The sequence below is a fragment of the Salvelinus fontinalis genome, chromosome 34, assembly GCF_029448725.1.
Source record: "Salvelinus fontinalis isolate EN_2023a chromosome 34, ASM2944872v1, whole genome shotgun sequence".
NCBI classification, from domain to species: domain Eukaryota; kingdom Metazoa; phylum Chordata; class Actinopteri; order Salmoniformes; family Salmonidae; genus Salvelinus; species Salvelinus fontinalis.
This window is the reverse complement of record NC_074698.1, coordinates 4575940-4601789: the sequence shown is the minus strand read 5'-3', so window position 1 is coordinate 4601789 and position 25850 is coordinate 4575940. Positions and strand designations below refer to the sequence as shown.

Here is a 25850-nt window from a genome sequence, read left to right as displayed (position 1 = left end):
CGGAGCTCCAGTCCGCCCACACGAGTCGCCGCTCAACTCCATCATAAATCGTGGAGTTGAGTTTAATCGGCTATAAACCCATAGGTCTAGCAGTCGGTTCAGTGGGCTAATAAATAATCCATAGGTCTAACCGTTCAATTGTTGTCACGATTTTCTTTTGTCGCCAATAGGACTACGAGTGGCATGTCTCTTACAAGATAAAATAGGGGGGGAATCTAAAAGTGTATTTTGTTTTTGCTCTACATCAAGGGTTAATTAAGGGTGCCTGTGATGCCATATGCTGTTGGTGGGGAGGATGGAGGGGAGTGAGGAGGGGGGGGAGAGAGAAGGCATCAGTTCGCTACGCTCGCAAGGGAATGAGAAGCGAAAACAGAACGTGGACACAATGGATTCTCTAATAGACCGATCGTAACTTGAACCAACCTCTGTGAAACACGGCGAGCAAGGTACGGTAACCAAACCTAGTAAAGACTTAACGCCATTTCCTTTTTTGCTTTTATCTTGCTCGTTTTGTAGAGAAAGAGAACTGTTATTCCGACTGCAGAAGATGCAGGAAGCGACATACAGCCATCATGCAAGCGAGGTGTTCGAGGCCCCTAATTTCCGCAGGGTCCTAATGTTTTTGACAACACGGAGTTTTGACGGAAGCTCATATGCTATTGTCGGGGATGTTTAATGAAAGTGCATTCCACAATAAATGTCCTGTATAGACATAGTTTGTTGAGCAGTGCCAGCGTTTATAGCGAACAGACTAAACTAAAGCGCTCCGCAATCCTAACTGTCTGTCTCCCTGGTAGGCTATTCGTCACAGCAAAAACCTAGCATAACATGACAGTCCATGATGTGTTTATTTTAGATGCTCCGTTGCACATCAGACAAACTTTGCTACATTTGACAGAGTACCTATTTGGAACTTGTCGTTTCCTGATACAATGTATCGTACCGTTGTTGGACTGTAGCTGAGAAAATGGCTATTTTGTGTCAATATGACGGAATGGTCTATACGCCGAGAAGATGAGTCACTGACAAAATAGCATACTCTATGCCTAAAGAACTACGGGTAGATTTTGTTAGTGTTTTGTATAGGGTGACCTTTGTGCCATCAATCCATATAGGCTGTTGCAATAGGTTATGCCATTCATGGAAATAGCAATGATCAAATGCGGATATCCGGATTCTCCGTCCGATTTCAATTAGGCCTAATGTTGAATAGATTCTCATCGTAGGCATATTTAAATCCAACTGACATCATACATGACATGTAGGCTACAGCAGTCTGCATAACATAGTATCCTGCTACCATGTGTAGTGGTAGCAGGATACTGTGCTCTCTTTGTCAATAAAATTAGAAAATTAATGGGATAAGTTGTCGCTCTGGTAATATACAATAACAGGTAACTGGATCAATGCAGCGCTGCTGATTGAAGAATACAGGCATTGTGGCTGTTATTTGCATAGGCATGGTCCAGCTTGATATTTTTTACATGATTTGCAACAACAATTAGGCATATTTAGTCTTTTACATGGTTTGACTTACACTATATATACGAAAGTATGTGGAAACCTTTCAAATGAGTGGATTTGGCTATTTCAGCCACACCCGTTGCTGACAGGTGTATACAACCGGGCACACAACCATGTCATCTCCATAGACAAACATTGGCAGTAAAATGGCCTTACTGAAGAGCTCAGTGACTTTCAACTTGGCACTGTCATAGGATGCCACCTTTCCAACAAATTTCTGCCCTGCTAGAGCTGCCCCGGTCAACTGTAGGTGCTGTTATTGTGAAGTGGAAAAGTCTAGGAGCAACAACGGCTCAGCCGTGAAGTGGTAGGCCACATAAGCTCACAGATCTAAAGCGCATAGCGCGTAAAAATCGTCTGTCCTTGGTTGCAACACTCACTACCGAGTTTCGAACTGCCACTGGAAGCAACGTCAGCACAATAACTGTTTGTCAGGAGCTTCATGAATTGGGTTTCCATGGTCGAGCAGCCACACACAAGCGTCAGATCACCATGTGCAATTCCAAGCGTCGGCTGGAGTGGTGTAAAGCTCGCCGCCATTGGACTCTGGAGCAGTGGAAACGCGTTCTCTGGAGTGATGAATCACGCTTCACCATCTGGCAGTCCGATGAATGAATCTGGGTTTGGCGGTTGCCAGGAGAACACTGCCTGCCCCAATGCGTAGGAATGATGGTCTTGGGCTGTTTTTCATGGTTCAGGCTTAGTTCCAAGGAAAGGTAATCTTAACGCTACGACATACAATTACATTCTAAACAATTATGTGCTTCCAACTTTATGGCAACAGTTTGGGGAAGGCCCTCTCCAGTTTCAGCAAGACACTTGCCCCCATGCACAAAGAGAGGTCCATACAAAAATGGTTTGTCGAGATCGCTGTGGAAGAACTTGACTGGCCTGCACAGAGCCCTGACCTCAATCCCATCTAACACCTTTGGTAGGAATTGGAACGCCGACTGCGAGGCAAGCCTAATCGCTCAACATTAGTGCACAACCTCACTAATGCTCTTGTGGCTGAATGGAAGCAAGTGCCCGCAGCAATGTTCTAACATCTAATGGAAAGCCTTCCCAGAAGAGTGGAGGCTGTTGTAGCAGCAAAGGGGAAACCTACTCCATATTAATGCCCATGATTTTGGAATGAGATGTTCGACGAGCAGGTGTCTATATACTGTTGGTTAAATAGTGTATTTGAGTGAGCTTAAGGACATTGGATTTGTATTCCTCTCTCACCCAGACTCGTGGCTCTGATTGCATGAATGAGGATTATTGTAATACAGTTAACTTTAAAGTGGTGTCTTTCTACTTTGCAGCAGCTTTTGCTGTCGGTGGGGAGACCTGAAATCTTAAGGCAGCTGAGAAAAATCCTAGCAATCAAAATTATATAATGACTAAGGGATACAGCATAAGTTGGATTTCTGCCAGGCCTACTCCAATTTGCAATCTGGTGTTATTGTTGTAAACCCGAGACTAGGTATATAATATATATTTCATATCCTTCACTGCAATTCTCCTTCTTAAGTGTAGGTGAATAGATAGGGGATTTTCTGCGCCCCAGGCTATTCCCTATTTACGTCAGAGTAAACCTCCCTCACACCCACGTGTGTAGCTTTTTATTTTTTCACTAACCCGCTCTCTCTTCCCCACTATTGCTAAATGTGGTTCTTGCATTTGTGTCTGTCTACCCCATGTGCAAGCAGACTCCCTCAGTTGTAATTGAGTGGTTTTGTTTGTTTTTCTCATCCAGGGGGAGGAAGACCGACAGAGGAGCTATGCTGTTACTTCCAAGTCTCAGTGGCTCAGTTTGATTAACCATGATGAAGACTGAACCCCCATCGGCGGGCAGTGCCAGCTCCACCCTCCGGAGCCCGTCCCCCCACAGGAACGCCTACGAGGCGGGCATCCAGGCTCTGAAGCAGGCCCACGACGCCCTGAACAATGCCACCAATGGGGACGACGCTGTCAAGGATGGCAAGCCGCCCCGGCCTACCGGCAGGGGCCGCCGCCAGTATGGTTCTAATGTCCACCGCATCAAGAACATGTTCATGCAAATGCAGTCACCTGGCGACGAGGACGACCCGTCCAAGGCCAATGACCAGGCGGTGCGGCTGTCCCTGCCCAGGGCCAGCAGCCTCAACGAAGATGTGAACCACAGCGCCCTGCTCAAGCTGGGTGCCACGGTCTCCGAGCGTGTCAACCGCTTTGACCCCAAGGGCGGCGAAGTTGGCGGGTCCCGAGGGGCATCAGCAGGGTACTCCAAGTTGCAAGAGACAAGGAAGATCTTCGAGCAGCGCCAGCTGCAGGAGAAGCAGTCGGCCACCAACCGCATCCTGCTCAAGAAGGAGCGTCCAGTTTCGTCCGCTGTCCAGGACAGCCGGCTGGACGTGGTAGTGCGCTTCAACGGCAGCACTGAGTCTCTGGACTGCCTGGATACGGTGGGGGGAGCCGGTGAGGCGGTGTCGCCCACCGTAAGCCAGCTTAGCGCTGTCTTCGAGAAGGGGGACCTGAGGAACAACCTGCACCGGCCCTCCTCCACGTCCCCGTTGCCCTCCCGAGAAGAAAGCCCCACTCCGGTAAAAACAGCAGAATGCCTCAACTCTGAAATCATCGCCAGGAAGGTGCAAGTCTTGCCTCCAGGCAGTCAGGAGGATGGGACCAGCCAACACTTGGACCAGGAGGGTTCCCCCAGAAGCCCCAGGAACAGAGCAGCTCCCCAAAATGATGACGGCTCCTCAGGAAGTACACGAACAGGGGATAGGACCTCTTCTGCTTCTACCGAAGCCAAGTCTGAGAGGGAGAGAGGGAAGGAAGCCAGGGGCTCAAGTACCAGAGGCGAGCCTAGCAAAGAACCCATACCCGGGGACCAGGAGGACTCCTCTGCACCCGAGGCAGGAAGCCGGCTGGTGCAGGCCGAGGTCCATGCCTCACTGGAAAATGGAGAGGCCCCTGGGGGCCCCAGCGACCTGGCAGGGCGGCAGGAGGGAGAGAGGGGCCACAGGGAGGAGCCTGGGGAGGGGCCCCAGTGTGAGGGACAGGAAGAGGATGGCCTGGAGGAGGAGTCTCGTAAGGATGATTACTCGGAGGGAGACCTGGTGGACATCAGTGCGTACAGCGGCATCGGAGAGGACTCCGGCGGCAGCCAGCTGGATGAGGATGAGGAAGATGAGCCTTACGAGCCAGAGTCAAGCTGCTCTGAGGTCCCGGGACTGCCTGCCGAGGAGGAAGCACCGCCGGAGAACAGGAAGATCTGCTTTAGCACTGGACCAATAAAGGTGAGTCTCTGGTTCAGGTGGGCAGAAATGAGTAACAGTTTATCAAGAGATGATAAGGGAAGAGACATCAATACTGGTCTGAAGTGAAAATCAGAAGATGTCTGTAGTGGTAGACCATTATTTCTACCTGTAGGCATAGTACTTGAGTAGTTTTATTATTTGTTTTACAGGAGTATTCAGAAGACTAAGCTCTCTGATTTAATTTGTGTATAAGCCATAATAATGGTTGGTTGACACTGCCACATTTACCCCCACAGGTTACAGTGGCCTACATCTCTACACTGACACATTTGAATGACTTAGCATTTCCTGTATTGGTGAAAACAACTTGTGAAAGCCTGTGCAAAGATCAGCATCCGCATGCTTCCTTCCACCTTCAAATCAAATGTTATTAGTCACATGCTTCATAAACAGGTGTGTACTAACAGTGAAATGCTTACTTACATGCTGACTACACTGCTCGCGTCGCAAAATAACGAGCGTCTGCGTTTCCAAGGGTTAAAGTAGAAGTCAGTTCTATTTGTGACGCAGATCGCGGTGCAAGTCCTGCCTCTCCCATTTCCTCATTGGTTTAGAGAAGCAGATACCCACGTGCCATCTCCTCATTGGTTATATCCACGTGGGTGACTGAAATACGAATGAGGTCGGTGGCGGTAATGCACCTAACGCAATATAAAGTCAAGAGAAGAAAAAGTTAGCTAGCAACAGCAAGCTAGCTAAATAGGACAAATTAGCTAGCAAGTGCAAGCTAGCTAGCTAAATTGCCATAAATGTTTAATGCTTTTCGACCTGTCCCCAAATTGGTGTAATTGGTTCAGCATTTGTTTTGATATTTTAACCTGCGTGTCGTGATCGCGTTTGGTGTGGGGGGACAAAATACATTTATGCACGATGGCGCACGCGCGCAGCCTGTTTGGGTTCCGTGTTAGGGGCCCTTTCCAACAATGCAGAGAAAGAAAATAGAGAAATAATAAAGTAAAACATGTAATAATAGATACACAATGAGCAACAATAACTTGGCTATATACAGTTGAAGTCGGAAGTTTGCATACACCTTAACCAAATACATTTAAACTCAGTTTTTCACAATTCCTGACATTTAATCCTCGTAAAAATCCCTTGTCTTAGGTCAGTTAGGATCACCACTTTATTTTAAGAATGTGAAATGTCAGAATAATACGAGTGATTTATTTCAGCTTTTATTTCTTTCATCACATTGCCAGTGGGTCAGAAGTTTACATACATTCAATTAGTATTTGGTAGCATTGCCTTTAAATGGTTTAACTTGGGTCAAATGTTTTGAGTAGCCTTCCACTACCTTCCCACAATAAGTTGGGTGAATTTTGGCCCATTCCTCCTGACCGAGCTGGTGTAACTGAGTCAGGTTTGTAGGCCTACTTGCTCGCACATGCTTTTTCAGTTCTGCCCACAAATTTTCCATAGGTTTGAGGTCAGGGCTTTGTGATGGCCACTCCAATACCTTGACTTTGTTGTCCTTAAGCAATTTTGCCACAACTTTGGAAGTATGCTTAGGGTCATTGTCCATTTGGAAGACCCATTTGCAACCAAGCTTTAACTTTCTGACTGATGTCTTGAGATGTTGCTTCAATATATCCACATAATTTTACTTCCTCATGACGCCATCTATTTTGTGAAGTGCACAAGTCCCTCCTGCAGCAAAGCACCCTCACAACATGATGCTGCCACCCCCGTGCTTCATAGTTGGGATGGTGTTCTTTGGCTTGCTAGCCTCCCTTTTTTCCCTCCAAACATAACGATGGTCATTATGGCCAAACAGTGCTATTTTTGTTTCATCAGACCAGATGACATTTCTCCAAAAAGTACAATCTTTGTCCCCATGTGTAGTTGCAAAACGTAGTCTGGCTTTTTTATGGCGGTTTTGGAGCAGTGGCTTCTTCCTTGCTGAGCGGCCTTTCAGGTTATGTCGATATAGGACTCATTTTACTGTGGATATAGATACTTTTGTACCTGTTTCCTCCAGCATCATCACAAGGTCCTTTGCTGCTGTTCTGGGATTGATTTGCACTTTTTGCACCAAAGTACATTCATCTCTAGGAGACAGAACGCGTCTCCTTCCTGAGCGGTATAACGGCTGTGTGGTCCCATGGTGTTTATACTTGCGTACTATTGTTTGTACAGATGAATGTGGTACCTTCAGGTGTTTTGGAAATTGCTCCCAACGATGAGGTCTTGGCTGATTTCTTTTGATTTTTCCCATGATGTCAAGCATAGAGGCACTGAGTTTGAAGGTAGGCCTTGAAATACATCCACAGGTACACCTCCAATTGACTCAAATTATGTCAATTAGTCTATCAGAAGCTTCTAAAGCCATGACATAATTTCCTGGAATTTTCTAAGCTGTTTAAAGGCACAGTCAACTTAATGTATGTAAACTTCTGACCCAGTGGAATTGTGATACAGTGAATTATAAGTGAAATAATCTGTCTGTAAACAATTGTTTGAAAAATGACTTGTGTCATGCACAAAGTAGATGTCCTAACCGACTGGCCAAAACTATAGTTTGTTAACAAGAAATTTGTGTGGTTGAAAAGTGGTTGAAAAATGAGTTTTAATTAATGACTCCAACCTAAGTGTATGTAGGCTTCTGACTTCAAATGTACAAGGGGTAGCAGTACCTAGTCGGTGTGCAGGGGTACGAGGTAATTGAGGTAGATATGTACATATAACTATGAATAAAGTGACAGATGGTAAACAGTAGCAGCAGTGTATGTGATGAGTCAAAAAAGTTTGTGCAAAAAGCGTTAATGCAGTTAGTCCGGGTAGCTATTTGGTTAACTATGTAATTAATTATTTAAGAGAGGTGCAATAGAGGACAACAACACAGAGTTACACATGGAGTAAACAATAAACAAGTCAATAGCATGGTAGAAAAAAAGAGAATCTATATACAATGTGTGCAAAAGGCATGAGGAGGTAGGCAATAAATCGAATAATTACAATTTAGCAGATTAACACTGGAGTGATAAATCATCAGATGATCATGTGCAAGTAGAGATACTGGTGTGCAAAAGAGCAGAAAAGTAAATAAATAAAAGCAGTATGGGGGTGAGGTAGGTAAATTGGGTGGGCTATATACCGATGGACTATGTACAGCTGCAGCGATCGGTTAGCTGCTCAGATAGCAGATGTTTAAAGTTGTTGAGGGAAATAAAAGTCTCCAACTTCAGAGATTTTTGCAATTCGTTCCAGTCGCAGGCAGCAGAGAACTGGAAGGAAAGTGAGGTTTTGGCTTTAGGGATGATCAGTGAGATACACCTGCTGGAGCGCGTGCTACGGGTGGGTGTAGCCATCGTGACCAGTGAACTGAGATAAGGTGGCACTTTACCTAGCATAGCCTTGTAGATGACCTGGAGCCAGTGGGTCTGACGACGAACATGTAGCGAGGGCCAGCCGACTAGGGCATACAGGTCGCAGTGGTGGGTAGTATATGGGGCTTTGGTGACAAAACGGATGGCACTGTGATAAACTGCATCCAGTTTGCTGAGTAGAGTATTGGAAGCTATTTTGTAGATGACATCGCCGAAGTCGAGGATCGGTAGGATAGTCAGTTTTACTAGGGTAAGTTTCGCGGCGTGAGTGAAGGAGGCTTTGTTGCGAAATAGAAAGCCGACTCTAGATTTGATTTTGGATTGGAGCTGTTTGATATGAGTCTGGAAGGAGAGTTTGCAGTCTAGCCAGACACCTAGGTACTTATAGATGTCCACATATTCTAGGTCGGAACCGTCCAGGGTGGTGATGCTAGTCGGGCGTGCGGGTGCAGGCAGCGAACGGTTGAAAAGCATGTATTTGGTTTTACTAGCGTTTAAGAGCAGTTGGAGGCCACGGAAGGAGTGTTGTATGGCATTGAAGCTCGTTTTGGAGGTTAGATAGCACAGTGTCCAAGGAAGGGCCAGAAGTATACAGAAGGGTGTCGTCTGCGTAGAGGTGGATCAGGGAATCGCCCGCAGCAAGAGCAACATCATTGATATATACAGAGAAAAGAGTTGGCCCGAGAATTGAACCCTGTGGTACCCCCATAGAGACTGCCAGAGGACCGGACAACATGCCCTCCGATTTGACACACTGAACTCTATCTGAGAAGTAGTTGGTGAACCAGGCAAGGCAGTCATTAGAAAAACCGAGGCTACTGAGTCTGCCGATAAGAATATGGTGATTGACAGAGTCGAAAGCCTTGGCCAGGTCAATGAAGACGGCTGCACAGTACTGTCTTTTATCGATGGTGGTTATAATATCGTTTAGTACCTTGAGCGTGGCTGAGGTGCACCCGTGACCGGCTCGGAAACCGGATTGCACAGCGGAGAAGGTACGGTGGGATTCGAGATGGTCAGTGATCTGTTTGTTGACTTGACTTGGCCCCAATCCTTGGGGATCTCAGATGATACGAAGGAGAGGTTGAACAGGCTGGTAATAGGGGGTGCGACAATGGCGGCGGACAGTTTCAGAAATAGGGAGTCCAGATTGTCAAGCCCAGCTGATATGTATGGGTCCAGGTTTTGCAGCTCTTTCAGAACATCTGCTATCTGGATTTGGGTAAAGGAGAAGCTGGGGAGGCTTGGGCGAGTAGCAGCGGGGGGCGGAGCTGTTGGCCAAGGTTGGAGTCGCCAGGAGGAAGGCATGGCCAGCCGTTTAGAAATGCTTGTTGAAGTTTTCGATTATCACGGATTTATCGGTGGTGACCGTGTTACCTAGCCTCAGTGCAGTGGGCAGCTGGGAGGAGGTGCTCTTGTTCTCCATGGACTCCATGGACAGTATCCCAGAACTATTTGGAGTTAGAGCTACAGGATGCAAATTTCTGCTTGAAAAAGCTGGCCTTTGCTTTCCTGACTGACTGCGTATATTGGTTCCTGACTTCCCTGAACAGTTGCATATCGCGGGGACTCTTCGATGCTATTGCGGTTCGCCACAAGATGTTTTTGTGCTGGTTGAGGGCAGTCAGGTCTGGAGTGAACCAAGGGCTATATCTGTTCTTAGTTCTGCATTTTTTGAACGGAGCATGCTTGTCTAATATGGTGAGGAAGTAACTTTTAAAGAATGACCAGGCATCCTCAACTGACGGGATGAGGTCAATATCCTTCCAGGGTACCCGGGCCAGGTCGATTAGAAAGGCCTGCTCGCAGAAGTGTTTTAGGGAGCGTTTGACAGTGATGAGGGGTGGTCGTTTGACCGCGGACCCGTGGCGGATACAGGCAATGAGGCAGTGATCGCTGAGATCTTGATTGAAGACAGCAGAGGTGTATTTGGAGGGCAAGTTGGTCAGGATAATGTCTATTAGGGTGCCCATGTTTACGGATTTAGGGTTGTACCTGGTGGGTTCCTTGATGATTTGTGTGAGATTGAGGGCATCTAGCTTAGATTGTAGGACTGCCGGGGTGTTAAGCATATCCCAGTTTAGGTCACCTAACAGAACAAACTCTGAAGCTAGATGGGGGGCGATCAATTCACAGATGGTGTCCAGGGCACAGCTGGGAGCTGAGGGGGGTCGGTAGCAGGCGGCAACAGTGAGAGACTTATTTCTGGAGAGATTAATTTTTAAAATTAGAAGTTCGAACTGTTTGGGCTAAGACCTGGAAAGTATGACAGAACTTTGCAGGCTATCTCTGCAGTAGATTGCAACTCCTCCCCCTTTGGCAGTTCTATCTTGACGGAAAGTGTTATAGTTGGGTATGGAAATCTCAGAATTTTTGGTGGCCTTCCTAAGCCAGGATTCAGACACGGCAAGGACATCAGTGTTGGCAGAGTGTGCTAAAGCGGTGAGTGAGACAAACTTAGGGAGGAGGCTTCTGATGTTGACATGCATGAGACCAAGGCTTTTTCGATCACAGAAGTCAACAAATGAGGGTGCCTGGGGACATGCAGGGCCTGGGTTTACCTCCACATCACATGAGGAACAGAGGAGTAGTAGGATGAGGGTGCGGCTAAAGGCTATCAAAACTGGTCGCCTAGAGCGTTGGGGACAAGGAATAAAAGGAGCAGATTTATGGGCGTGGTAGAATAGATTCTGGGCATAATGTGCAGACAGGGGTATGGTGGGGCACGGGTACAGCGGAGGCAAGCCCAGGCACTGGGTGATGATAAGAGAGGTTGTATCTCTGGACATGTTGGTCTCAATGGGTGAGGTCGCCGCATGTGTGGGAGGTGGGACAAAGGAGGTATCAGAGGTACGGGGAGTGGAACTACGGGCTCCATTGCAAACCAAAACAATAACTAACCTGAACAACAGTATACAAGGCATATTGATATTTGAGAGAGACATACAGTAAGGCATAAAGTAATTGCAGGTCTTGATTGGGAGAGCTAGCTAAAACAACAGGTGAGATAACAGCAGCTAGTCAGCTAACACAGCAACAGCAGATAAAATGGCGATGACTAGGCAGAGAGGGTCGGATTAACTACACACAGAGCCTGAGTTAAAACACAGAGCCGACAGATAAAACACAAATAAACAGAATGGAGTACCGTGAATTAATGGACAGTCCAGCAGGCATCAGCTATGTAGCCAAGTGATCATAGTGTCCGGGGGGCAGCCGTAGATGGAGCAGGGAAGCCGCCACTACGCTAGCACGCGGCGTTTAAAGTTAGTAGCCCGGGGGTGGTCTGCTCAGACGGAGGTGGTCTGCTCAGACGGAGGCCGGTTGAGGCCACAGCGGATGGGGTATTCGTCGGCAGACCAGACGTGGTGGTGCGGCGGGGCGCCGTGTCGACAGAGAATCCAAGCCAGATGGCGAAAGAGGTATTGTAGAATTTTGTTTGCTAACTGGTGCTAGCTTCGTGGCAGTGGCGCTAGCTGCAAGCTAGCTGTGAGGATCAGAAGTAGTGGCTCATGGATTACGGAAGGAATCCGGCGTTGTTGTGGAGAGACAGTCCGATGCTGGTAAATTGGTGAGTAATATCCAGGCTAATAACAGGGCTGGTGTCTGTGCAGAAGGTAAAAGCTGCTAGCAGTGGCTAAAAATGACTAAATAGCTTGTAGCTGATTGCACTGTCTTGTGCACACATTATTTGTATGTCGCTCTGGATAAGAGCGTCTGCTAAATGACTTAAATGTAAAATGTAAATGTTGTGATCACTGCCGGTATAACCGTATACCCCGGTATGGTACAGAAACGGTATGAAAATCTGGATACTTCCCAACACTTCACGGAGTGCATCAGAGATAGAAGCTAATAGCTAGATGTTGTGGTTTGGATTTTGACTTCCGGATATCAGTCCCACTTATTGGTCTAGCTGTTTGAACACAGCAGCAGTATCCAGAACAGCGTTGTCAGCAGGTAGCCTAGTGGTTAGAGTGCTGGGCCAGTAACCGAAAGGTTGTTAGATCGAATCCCTGAGTTGACAAGGTCAAAATCTGTTGTTCCCCCCCTGAACAAGGCAGTTAACCCACTGTTCCTAGGTCATCATTGTAAATATGAATTTGTTCTTAAACTGACTTGCCTAGTTAAATAAAGCTTAAATAAGAAATACTGCAGAACACATTCAGCACTATTGTGTGAGCTGCTCTATGTATGACTAAGTGACTGACAACTTGTGAAATCTCTTTTTGGCTTGGTCAGCATTCAATCATTTGCTTGACACTGAGGGCCTACCCTGTAGTCCTGACAGCAGGATAGACTTGTTCCTCCTGCCTTGACACTAGACGGGTTCATCGTTCCATAGCTTAATTCCTCTAAGATCTGTATGTTATATCAAGGTATCTCAAAAAAGCCGGGCGTATGTAACGGATGTGAAATGGCTAGCTAGTTAGCAGTGGTGCGCGCTAATAGCGTATCAATCGGTTACGTCACTTGCTTTGCGGCCTTGAATTAGTGGTTCCCCTTGCTCTGCAAGGGCCGCGGCCTTTGTGGAGCGATGGGTAACGACGCTTCGTGGGTGACTGTTGTTGATGTGTGCAGAGGGTCCCTGGTTCGCGCCCGTGTCGGGGTGAGGGGACGGTCTAAAGTTAAACTGTTACACGTAGAAAACAGATTTTTAAATTCCTAATGCTGACTGCTGCTCCAATGATATGTAATTTCCGGCCAGGTGTTCTCATGGGCTTCAGTCTGAACCACAACTACATCGTTTACATAAAATTTGAAATGATGTAGGTAGGTAGATATTAGCTCTAGGCTACTGCATATTGTCATTATGAAATGTCAGATTAATATGCCAATGGCCTTTCTCTCCTGTCCCTTGGTGACTTGCCATTAAATGCCACCAGCAGGTAGTGTGGATTTCATCTCCCCACCATGCACAGCATGCTAACCAACCGGGTAACCACCGTATCACTGTACCTATATGTTATGTGAGAGGGATTTTCAGTAGCAATTTTTGCCTTTAAAATATATCTTCACCTCTTCTCAGTCAGTGAGTGTCTGAGATTTCATGTGATGGGGCACAATAGATTTGCTGCATAGCCTTGTAATCCTAGTAAAGGATTGACTGCTTCGCAGTAGGCCACCCTTAAGCACAGCCACTTGTGACACGTGTAGTGGCATGCCATGACTTTGCTGTCACAGCAAGCAATATCCCTTTATTCCTCAGTGGCGGAGGATAGAACGCTATCATATAGGCTAGTCCATCATAGTGTAGAGTGGAAGGTTTGATTCAGTTAAATCTACTAGACCTCCTAGCTCTGCAAAGCCATTGCTGTTGCACTTTTGAATATTACACTGAATTGATCTGACCTGTGTAAGAACAGATGACGACAGTTTGGCATCTTATTTGACCTTTCTGACCTATCGACCCTGTTATGGCTTTAACTCAACCAAGGGTGTGGCTTAACCATGACACATTTACTGCACCTGGGAGTTCAAGCTGCGGTCAGCTTCCATTGTTGATAAACTGTGCTGTATATGAGTGTCTTGTTTTGTCTGCAGTGGTGCCTGATACTTACGCATATTCCCATACCATGGGTGACTGACTGACTCCTTCTCTTAGCCAAGGTGAGGGCACTCCGTGAAGAAAATGAATTTCAGTTAGGCGTTCAGCAATCCATGGTGATGACTTGGTGTATCGCCCGTGTTGTCCTCTTTGCATAGATAAGGACAGAACAGGCAGGTCTATTCTCCTCTCAGTCAGCTCTAGAGTTTCTGGGTCACAGGAGGTCTGCATCCCAAATTGCACCATATTCCCTAGATAGTGCACTGACCTGGTCAAAAGTATTGCACTATAACAAATTAAATTCCGACATTGGGCCTCATTATGGGAAAAAATGCCATCGTTGATGCATTTAATCACCATTTGATTTCAGCGGGTATCTCTTTGAAATAACTTCTTGTAAGCCTATTCACAATGATATTGGGCGGGATGCTGATTGGGGAAACTTGCTGAATGATCAGAGAAAGTATAGTCGAAGCTTTTCTTTTAGGCTATTTACAGAAAATAAAGTCCTGGATGCTTTGCTAGCAATAGACAACAAGAAATCCACAGGGGCCGACCAATTGGATCCTGGGCTGCTTAAGTGTGCAGCGCACATCATTGTTGGCTTTTATTTTATTTATTTTTATTGTCAGGAAATATTCCAAAAGTATGGAAATCAGCTCTTGTGCTGCCACTTCATAAGGACGGGGATAGTAGTGATCTTAATCATTATTGCCCCATTTCAAGGCTTCATTGTCTAGCTAAGATTCTTGAATCCTTGGTAAATGTACAACTTTGCTCTTTTTTTATCTGAGAAATGTATTTACGAATGTAAACCAGTCAGGGTTTAGACCTGGGCAGAGCACTGTTACAGCAACCATATTAGTTGTTAATAATATTCTCAATGCTTTAGACACTAAAATGAAATGTGCTGCTTTGTTTGTGGACCTGCCCAAAGATTTTGATACTGTTGATCATGCTATTTTATTGAATAAGTTGTCCTCGATAGGCCTGAGCTCTGACGCCTGTTCATGGTTTCATGATTATCTTAGTGACAGAACTCAGGCTATTGTGATTGATGGGACTAAGTCTGAATTTCTTGAAGTACGTGAAGGTGTACCACAGGGGTCGATTTTGGGACCTGTTCTCTTCACTATTTATAAAAACACCATTGGTCAATCTGTATTTTTTTTTAAACTTAATCTATATGCGGATGATACTATTATCTATGCTATTGACTCGACTTTTGATCTGGCATTTTCAAAACTACAGTCAGATTTTATAGCTATGCAGGAATCCCTTGCTGATTTTAACTTAATACGGGCAAACTAAATACATGTTGTTTTTAATCTGAAACATTCTTACGGGAGTTTAACTACATGTTCACTCGTTAGATGGTTCTCCAATCGAACGTGTTCCCGCATTTCGATTGATATGGATTCTACATTTTTTTTAAACATATAAATGAGCTGGTTAAGAAGATAAGGCTGATTATTCAGTCAACCTTTTTATCTGTTCTTGATTATGGTGATATTATTTATCAATGTTCAGCTGCTACTACTCTTAAACCTTTGGATGCCATTTACCATAGTGCCCCTCATTTTGTTACAGGTGACAGTTTTGCTACTCAGCACTGCATCCTGTATCAAAAGGTTGGCTGGACTTCCCTGAAGACCGTAAATCTGTACATTACTCCCTTTTCATTTACAAGGCCCATATCCATCAACTTCCTTCTTATCTAACTTTGGTGTTGAAGTATAGATGACATAAAAATACATTTAATCTTGATGTTCTGGTGCCGTTCGGGCGTTTTTAAAGTATTGATTGAGAACTTATTGGTTGAGGATGTAACTGTTTTTCTGGGAGATTTGTGATGTTTTATTTATGGCCGTGATACAGCCTGGATACAGCCTGGACAGGGTGTCTGTAGTGACGCCTCAAGCACTGAGATGCAGTGCCTTAGTCCACTGCGCCACTCGGCAGCCCTAGGGCTGGGTGGGGGGGTATGTCGCCTCGCTTGGTAGATCTAGCTTATGCATTCCAAAGGAAATTACTTATCTTAACAAATTACCTTCTCATCAACATCTATCCATAGCATCGGGGTATAAGCGGTATAGAGTCCCATAACCTGGTCCATTGTCCTGTACAGTGCCACAGTCTAAGTAGTGAAACAGATTAGCGGAACGCCCTAGTGGTTATAAATAGAGGTCTACCGCTCTGAACGTTCCCATAATCCACTGCTTGATTCTTAGAGCCCCTGTACTGCCGTGCGGGGTTATTTAAAGACGTCTCCCTGTGTCAGGATGCTAGGGTGGCGCTGCAGGGGGGCAGGTCTGGAGGCCACTTAGGTTAGGTAGACATACTGTGCCATAGGCGTAACGCTGCCGTAACGTGGATCTTTTCTTCTGTTTCTCCCCGTTACGCAGAGGCCCTTATCTTTCCGATGCAGACTGCAGCCTTTCTGCAGCCTTTCTGTTCACATTTTGATCGTTATCAGTCAAAAGTTTCTGCATTCCATGACGGGCTTTTTATAGTCTTAAACGAGCAGCCTTGGTTACAATGTTGCCTAAGGCTAAGGAGGGGGGGAGGGCGTCAATAGTGTCAGTAGACAGGAAGTCTTAACGTCTACAGTTCCGGTCCCCTCGTCACCACCTGATGATGACACCGATAATGTAATTTGTATAAGAATGTCAAAAGGGTGAACCTCTCATGACTCATTGTTTGGGTTAAGCTAGTTAGTAGCCTATAAGACCAGTCACCAGACAGGACCAATGTACTGAAGTTCTGTGTTTGTGACATATAGAAGGCTATACTCAGAGTTCCAAATCCACAGCGTAGCCTAGGCTACAGTCTAAATGTCCTCTCAGGATGCTGTATATAGCATTTTTTACATATTAAAACACACATTTAGAGATATGTCCAGCATTTGCGGCTATGCTTGCAGATGTGCATAATATGCTGCAACCCTAATCAAAAAGTATTTAACTCCAAATAACAAAAACCTAGCTGTAAGTTGTTGTAACATTTAAACTTAAAACATGTTTTTCATTTTTTTGCACTGCATGGATTTTTTATTTTTTTTTATTTTACCAGGTAAGTTGACTGAGAACACGTTCTCATTTGCAGCAACAACCTAGGGAATAGTTACAGGGGAGAGGAGGGGGATGAATGAGCCAATTGTAAACAGGGGATTATTAGGTGACCATGATGGTTTGAGGGCCAGATTGGGAATTTAGCCAGGACACCGGGGTTAACACCCCTACTCTTACAATAAGTGCCATGGGATCTTTAATGACCTCAGAGAGTCAGGACACCCGTTTAACGTCCCATCCGAAAGACAGCACCCTACACAGGACAGTGTCCCCAATCACTGCCCTGGGGCATTGGGATATTTTTTAGACCAGAGGAAAGAGTGCCTCCTACTGGCCCTCCAACACCACTTCCAGCAGCATCTGGTCTCCCATCCAGGGACTGACCAGGACCAACCCTGCTTAGCTTCAGAAGCAAGCCAGCAGTGGTATGCAGGGTGGTATGCTGCTGGCTACCGGTGCGGTTGAATACAGCAGTGCTGTATGGTGCACTCAAAATGTACTGTAGGTGATTAGCCAGCGTAGGCTACTGCCCAAACGTTGCTCTAATAGACCTACATGTTTCTCCTTAGCATGGTGTTTTGTTGGAGGTTTTTGGGAGGGGGGATATTCATTGTAAAGCTTTAAAAACCGAAGCCAGACTGCAACATTTTAGAACCTTAGCTAGGACTGTGACGTGTCTGTACACTTTCCCTCCACTGCGAGCGGTAAACGGGACACACGATAGCAGCGCAATTGACGTTGAATTCACAGACGCGCGCGCATCAGGCTGTTATTTCATAAAGTAGATAACTCATTTATACTCGCTTGTGTGTCCTGTTGTAATTCATACCCACGTGTAAATCCTTTATCTTCTAACATTTTGAAAACCAAGATTACATTTTCTGTAGGCATGAACATTTAGCGACAACACCTTTAAACATTTCGGTCTGGTAGAAGATTTGGTCAGTGCGGTTAGTGATGATATGATACAGTGCACTGGCTGGCTCGTGTGTGTGTGTGTGTGTGGCAATGAACTGCCGTTTGGCGTTCAGCACGTTGGCAGTGCTTGCTATGACTTGTACTGCAGCGCAACGCGAGCCGTATTGAAGCGGCCCAAAATGAATTGACAACCTATATCATTGCGCGGGCCAAATAGTAATGTGTCACTGGCCGGATCCTGTCCACGGGCCTTGAGATTGACACGTGGTCCAACTCGATTGTCCATATGTCTATGGGTGGACTGTGTGATGGCGTTGAATGGTGAGCTGTGTGTGTTTTGTGTCAGTGAGTTTGGAGAAACTGGGTGTATAATATTAAAGAAAAGAAGGAGAACAATAGCATGCCTGAGCAGCACAGCAGACTTCCCTCGCCTCAGTCTGCCATTCCCCTCTCCCTGGAGAGAAGGATTATTTAAAAAATCTGTCTCTCTCTTTCTTTCTCCCAAATCCTCAACAGGAAATAGGCTATGCCGTGAGTCCCATTGTGCCAGTTCACACCCAATACACATCAGAATGACAGCATAGCCATTTCATTCTTTGTTTCCACAGTGTGTGGTATTTGTTTGGTTTGTTTCCCCAGACTTTGCCACAACAAACATTTGGTACCGCCGTCTGACATGTTTGCTCTTTTGCCGACAGCGGTTTGCATCCAAAAGGCAGGAGTTATTAGCAGAATTCTTGAAGACTGCTTCCGAGTTCCGAGTAGAACCTTCAAGAACAGGAATCGGATAGAGAGAATGTTCCATTTCTTCCAATTGTATTGCTCACAAACAGCCCATTATTATTCTCCACTATCCAGTCTGGTTTGTCTTTCACTCTTTCTATGCCACTTCTAGACTACCAATGGCCTTAACTCAATTTAAACAGATGCTATTGTATTTGTTCCGGTTCAGTTCCCTAACCTTGGGAGTCTCTCTCCAGTCTGCTAACAGTGTTCTGTCTGTGTGAATGATAGCTCCTAATGATCCTAATTATCTGCGAACCTCATTCCATCACTCCGATACTTTTTGAATTGCCTGCTGTTGTAATCCTCCATTAAAGAATTGGGAGGGGAGTCAGTGGAAGCTTTGGAACAAATGAGGATATAGCATGACTTCAACGTTACCCGTAAAAGCCAATGTAATTCGACACAGGTGTTAGTCTACTGTTTGTTTCTGCCCACTGGAAAACCACTGGTTTGTGACGCTCCTCATCCATTGTTACTTTATCGTCTTTGTCTTGTGCCTTCATGTTAGAGAGAGCCTACTCCTCTGCGGACGCTCACGCCCGACTAGACCCTGAACTGAAACATGCTTAGAATGAGGGAGGAAGAATGTTATTCCTGGCCGTGAGGCGGCCATCTTGGTAGTGGTGTAGGCCTATGCGACTTGCCCCATTTTATGGAAGTAGAGGCATTTTTACTGTACACTCACACAACCTCACAAACGCTCTGACTTCAGCGAAGTACTGTACCCCCCAGTCAGTGTATGGGGCCAAATGAACCGGTCTTGGCTGTGCTTCAGCACTCAATGTGATGATGAACATCCTACTTCTCCCCGGATTCATTACGCTGCTGACTGTAATGGTACAGTAACTCACCTGATTTTCAAAGCGGCGATCATTGAATATGGTGTTATGAAATATTAACTTGGGCTTGGTTAAATCACAACCCGAAACAGGAAGGCTTTGACAGCAAGCAGACTCTGTTTTTCCCCTCAGGACTTATTCTCCAGTTCTACATAGGCCTACTCCAATCTCTTCCACCTCCCGTATGTTCCCCACAAAACAAATCTACTTTCAGGTGCCGTCACAGAAGCCGGACACGAAGCCAGGTCACATGGAAACATTGTAAAGCGCACACAGCTTTTGTACATGTATCATGAGCAGTAGGTAGCCCAGTTGCTAAGGACTTGGACCGGTAGGCGAAAGGTGGCCGGATTGAACCCTGGGCCGGGCACTGCAAAAATGTGGGAATAGTTTGTGCAACTGGAGGGCTGCTGGGTTCAACACATGTTAAAAGACATCGGCCCTACCGTTATGCCCTTTTGAGCGAGGCTCTTAACATGCTCTCCATCCAGGTGTGCTGATCCTGTGCTTTAAAAAAAAAGCAATATAGGGTGTGTCTGAGTGCCTCGCCGTTGGGGTGAGATGGGAACAGCGTTTTAACCATATGACTGTGGACGTTCAATCCAAGGCTCTGTTTATTTTATAGCCCCAGGTATAGGCAGTGTTTTAAGCACTGACTGCCATAAGCCATGACTTGTTTTATCTTCATTTGAGTAACCTCCCATAGTGATCTCTTCTCAGTGTTCTCTCCCAGTTAGCAGAGTCTGACATTTAGAGGAGGAGGATGGGGAAAATGGATTGTTTGTGCCACATCGATTTAAAGAGGCTGGAGTGCCATTTTGGACGTTGCAGGGTCTGAATTGAGCTGGGATGTAAGTTTGTAACCCTTTACATCTCTGTCATCACAAAGTTACAATGAAACGATTGTGTAATAATGATCAATAGGCTACCCAGCGCCTCTTGGCTCTCATTGTAGCAAAAATAGTTATTCCCTGTAAAGTTTTTTTCCTATAATTTCTCCTTAAAATAGTTAGCCTTCAGGCCTCCCGAGTGGCTCAGTGGTCTAAGAGATTCTGGGTTCGAGTCCAGGCTGCGACCGGGAGGCTCATGGAGGGGATATCCTTGTCTCATCGCGCACTAGCGACTCCTGTGGCGGGCTGGGTGCAGTGCACGCTGACCAGGTCGCCAGGTGTACGGTGTTTCCTCCGACACCTTGGTGCGGCTGGCTTCCGGGTTGGATGGGCATTGTGTCAAGAAGCAGTGTGGCTTAGTTGGGTTGTGTTTCGGAGGACGCATGGCTCTCGACCTTCGCCTCTCCCGAGTCCGTACGGGAGTTGCAGCGATGAGACGAGACTGTAACTACTACCAATTGGATACCACAAAATTGGGGTGACAATACAAACAAAAAAAATACAAACAAAGAATAGTTAGCCTTCATCAAGCCTCAATATCTAGCAGCTTTCTCACATTTGAGTTAAATGTAACTGGTCAAGGAAGTATGACAATGTGTTTTGGCTCACGTTCACTCAAGTGGCCCACGAAAGCACCTAGCCTTATAGAAAACCTCCCCAGTGAGCTGTGTATGTTGGTTAATGATAAGCCCTTGTGTAACCCGTTCAACTTGAACCCCACACTTACCGTGGCACGACGTGAAGCTAGCCACATTACTGCTTACGTCTCTATTCCATAACGGCAACGCTTACTAGTGTATACAGGGAAGGGTGGCCATGTTGGAATCCGAGATTCAGAAATATACTTTGCAAGTGTAGATCAATAACCAAACGTTGTTATGGCGGTCTTTAAATAAACAACCTATTGTAGTTTGATGACCATGTGAACACGGTAAATCAAGCCATCAGTCTCGGGGAAGGCTTTGACCTTATTAACGGTTGTTGATGTGATTGTTGCCCAGGCAACACCGGTCGCTGCTGCCCTTCTTACTTTCTGTTTCAGGATCAGATTTCTACCAAAGGCCATGACCGTTATGAGCTAACAAGCAAAACAAATCTCTGCAAATGAATCTACTTCAATGACATTTTACACTGAATGTTCATAATGGTTTTGTTCTCTCTCTCTCTCCCGGAGAATGGCTTTCACCTGTCACTCTCTATAATGTGGCAACCTTCATTTTCATTTGTTTCTATTTCCCTCCCGATCTCTCTTTCCTACTCACACATTTATATTAAGAATTTCGTGTCTGTGGCGCATTCATGGGTTTTTCTTCCTCTCCCCTGTACGTGTACACACACACACACACACACACACACACACACACACACACACACACACACACACACACACACACACACACACACACACACACACAAACACCTTCTTTCTGACACCATATTTGTCTGCTAGGCTGTCTGACACAACACATTCAATGCATTCCTGCACAATACCCCCGTGCTTAATCTGCCTCTTTACCAAGATATCAACACCAATGCCATCTAAAACAGAACTTGCTTATGGCTCACATTTTAGTTTTTCTTCCTCAAAGAAACACGCAGGGTTGCCAGTACTGGACCTTTCAATCCACCATTTCTAAAGTGCTTGGGTTTGATTTAGCCTAGTTCTTATAGAGGCTGTCCAAGGATGGTCACAGTAGGGGAACAACTGGCAACTCCCTCACTAGTTATGACTCACACCCTGGTCTCTGTCTCAACATGCTCCAGAAACTTGATTCAACCCTGCTGCTTTCATTCATTCTTTGTTTTTCTAATGCTCTCTTTATTTTGCTCTCTTTTTTGTCCTTTCTTTCTAGCTCTGACTGACTGCTTTCTCTCTTTATCGTGTGTGTCTTTCTTTCTTACTCTTCCTCCCTCTTGAGTCAATTCAAACGCCATTTATTTTCTAGGGGAATTTGGAATTTCTATCCACACCATGAATTGACCGAATTGAAATGGAATCGAGTCCAACCCTGAAAGATGCGTATAGTCATTTCACTCCAATGTCACAGTTCATAAGAATCCAGTTTAATCGTTGCACCTGCAGAAATGCATTGTGAGGGAGGCTTTTAGCCCTTTGGATGCACGCTTAGCTAATGACTTTCTCAGACACACAAAGAAGCTAGGCTAGAGCATGCCATTAGTGTTATAGTGTTTTCTCTCCGACATGTTTTCCTGGTGTTTGGGAGAGACGCCTACGAGGGCACTTGGAAGTGTGAACCGCGCCAAGGAGGAAAGGCGAGGAGGATGGTGGAGTGGAAAGAGGAGGAAGGGAGGGAGGGAGGGCAATGGAGAGAATGTAGAGTGCAATTAACGGTGGATGAGTTTGGTGGGATGGAAGGAGGGAGAAGGGGCGAAGGACAGGGGGGGTTGATTCAGGATGTCTCTCCCAGACTGCAAAGTCTAATGAAGTGCACAGTGCATACTCACTCACGCACATAGCCAATCAATTTCTCCCTCTCTCTTTTACACCCATCCTTCTCTCAGACAGTTGATCACTTTATCTGAACCCCTGAAACATGTCTCTCTCTCTCTCTCTCATGTATTTATATATATATATACCCTCATTTCCTTTTCCAGCCTCTCTCAGCCCTCTTCAGCTCCCCTCCATAGATCGACTCTGGCGGAGAGGCTTTGTTGTGGTGGTGTGGCAGCCTGGAACTCCCACAGCCTCCATTTTTTTTTAGAAAGCGCTTATTATTTGCCTTCAAGCTGTCTGCACTGTCTCCTCGCCTGTCACTACAACTACTCTGCTCTTTCGGTCACGCTGTAGCTACGGATTAGCTGGTACCGCTGTTGATCAGTTTGTGCTCACTTTATTACTTATGCAACCCTGCAAATCTAGGCCTATAGTGCATCCCTTTTTAATAGGACTTTTAGGTTGAGATTTCTCTCAATCTTTAAAAAAAATTTTTTTGTTGAGGCAAGGTCTTTAATATCTAAACTAGAATAAATTCCATCCCTGTTGAACCCCACTTTTTGTAGTTTTTACGTATTTCTGCCTATTTGGCATGGCCTTAGTGAAGAGAGCCTTAGTATATTACAGACAAACCATGATTGTATTTGTCGCTGCTGGGGCTTCTATTGAAGTTTAAAGTGAACAGTAATATTTTTTTGTTTTATATTTTCATTTAAACTTTCCTTTTAAAAGTGTTCCCAACATCTCTGGTGGTATTCAAACAAAACTTAAGGAGAGTTGCTTGTTTGGTCTATGAGCTCACAGTAAAATTTTCAAATACATCTACTGTGACTGTATTTATCCAAGTGTGACTGGCTCTCGTTCTTACACAACCCTCTTAATTCAGCTTCCCTTCACTTAGATCTCCACTCTTGTGTAAGACATTTTGGGGGCATACTGTATGTGACACGTGTGCAAATGGTCAACGCGAGAAGGGATTCATTCTAGCTGATGCCCATTACAATGGATGGCTGTCATGTCAGTGTGATCACCTTGTAGATGAACACTGAATATGTATCAAACCTATTGTTGATCGTCTGATTTCTGCATGTCTAGTTTCCCAGGCCATCATCTCTAAAAAGCCTATGTACACTAAATGTAACTAAGACGTGATGAAAATGCTCCTGCATAAGTAATCAGGTCTATAAAAACATGTTGGGTCCTCCCATCCATCCTCCCACTGCCCAGGCAGCTCTGTTGCTTTTATGGTTCTGCAGTTTCCTTCCAGTTTCTCAGAAACAAGGAACACTAGTTAAACAAAAATGTTCTCTGGAAGTCAGCTAGCTAGACATGACAGCCGTTGTCACATCTTGTGCTGTGATTCCAATGTCGATGTCCCAAATGGCACCGTATTCCCTGTATAGTTTACTACTTTTGGCCAGAGCCCAGTGTGGAAAATGGTGATGATGGCGTGGAAACTGTCAATAAACAGTGAAGTGTTTGTTGTGAACTTTTAGAAGTGAGATTTTCACTGGGGCGGTTACTTTAACCATTTGTTACTAGTATCACCTTGTTACAGGTTGTGACGACACAACGGCCATTTCAAAAGCCAATCCAACAGGAACCTTTCGACGTCAAGGTCTAATCACATGACTTGTGAGGGCCGAGGTCATGAAAGACTTAGCAAAATGACCTTGTTTACGAGAGCCGAGGGCAGGCAGGAAGCAGCAGTTAGAGCTGAAGAGAGAGAGCTGTGTTCGTGTTGCACCGGTGACGCACAGCTAAGTTTTACTGTCACTTAGCTAGCTGAGCTACAAGAGGCCCGGGAGGAGGAGGAAGTGCACTGAAACCAAGGTGTTTCGGTTTTCGCACCAGGCAGCGCAAAACAGAGATGTATAGCTTGGGTATTACCGCAACCAAAGTGTGATAATTGTTTCTGTGTAGAAATAGCTCATTGACTCACCTCAGAGAGAGAGAGAATGAGTGTCTTATGCTAATTCTAAATGTCTGTCAATTTTCAAATTCAGTGCCCTGTTGTCACCCAACACTGTCTCTTCTTCAGACAATGTGGATCTGAAGTCGTGTTTTGTTCTTACTTCCTGATTGGTGTGGCAGTTCTGTTCTACAAATGCTAGAAATGTGTTACACTGAAAGTGAATTATGTTCAAGACCACTGTGCCTCCCGGGTGGCTCCTGCGCCACCAGAGTCTCTGGGTTCGTGCCCAGGCTCTGTCGCAGCCGGCCGCAACCGGGAGGTCCGTGGGGCGACGCACAATTGGCATAGCGTCGTCCGGGATAGGGAGGGTTTGGACGGTAGGGATATCCTTGTCTCCTTGTCTCAGTATGTAAAATGTAAAAAAAAATGTATGCACTCTACTGTAAGTCGCTCTGGATAAGAGCGTCTGCTAAATGACTAAAATGTAAATGTAAGTGAGCCTAGCTGACTTTCGCCTCATTCTTTTGACATTAGTGTAGATGTCTTTTCTTCTTCTTTTTACCCAGTAGCAGATAAATAGTGGATGTGCGCTCCACACACACTCCATTGTGACGTGTAAAGTCTGTGCCATAGCAATGATCCCCAGTAGCATTGGTAGACAAACTATTTCCCTGGCATTTAGTGTCTGTGCAACACTTTAAGACGGCCTCTGCCTGGCGAATGGCTTTTCTGGACGACGTTGTGACTGTTTGGCCCCAAAATGGCTTCCGTCAGCGAGGAATGTCACTCTGGCTCAGTCGCCTCCGGTGCTGTTTTTGCTCTCACACGCCATGGCTAAAAGACCCAGATGAGGAGAAAGAAGAGAAGAGGAGACAATGAAGAGACCCTTTTAAGATGAGCTTTAATCGTGTGTCCTGTTTTTCTACCTATCACATTCATCATTTCCACGAATGACCTCTTCTCCGATGACAGCCGAGCTTTGCCGTTTTAGTGTTGAGCTCTATTATGCTAACTATTTAGCATGAGTTGCATCTCTTCACGTGACGGGCAGACTTTGAATAGACTTTTGCAGTTCTTCTGGTTGTCTTGTTCTTGTTTTCTCTGCAGGATGGTCCCCGAGGGTTGTTTGGTCTCAGAGAGGAAGTACTAATGCTGCTGCCACAAAGGCTATTTTCCTCTCCTACTCCTCCTCCGCGTGGGAGAAAATGGCATCTGTCTTTGGCTGGAAACACAGGGAGTTGGTTGTGAAGAGAGGCACTCCGGGTCAGGCTAAGGTGGAAAGAGACAGAAA

At 45.6% G+C, this 25850-nt stretch overlaps 1 protein-coding gene across 1 annotated transcript in view; it reads left to right on the top strand.

The window, feature by feature from the left end:
• The first annotated feature begins 305 nt into the window (after positions 1 to 305).
• The window catches only part of LOC129832891 (neurabin-2-like), a 61209-nt gene continuing 35664 nt past the window's right edge, over positions 306 to 25850 (top strand). The window contains exons 1-2 of the mRNA XM_055896993.1: positions 306 to 446; positions 3263 to 4787. Of these exons, the coding sequence (XP_055752968.1) occupies positions 3330 to 4787 (1458 nt within the window). The 5' untranslated portion in view covers positions 306 to 446; positions 3263 to 3329. The remainder of the gene's footprint in view (positions 447 to 3262; positions 4788 to 25850) is intronic.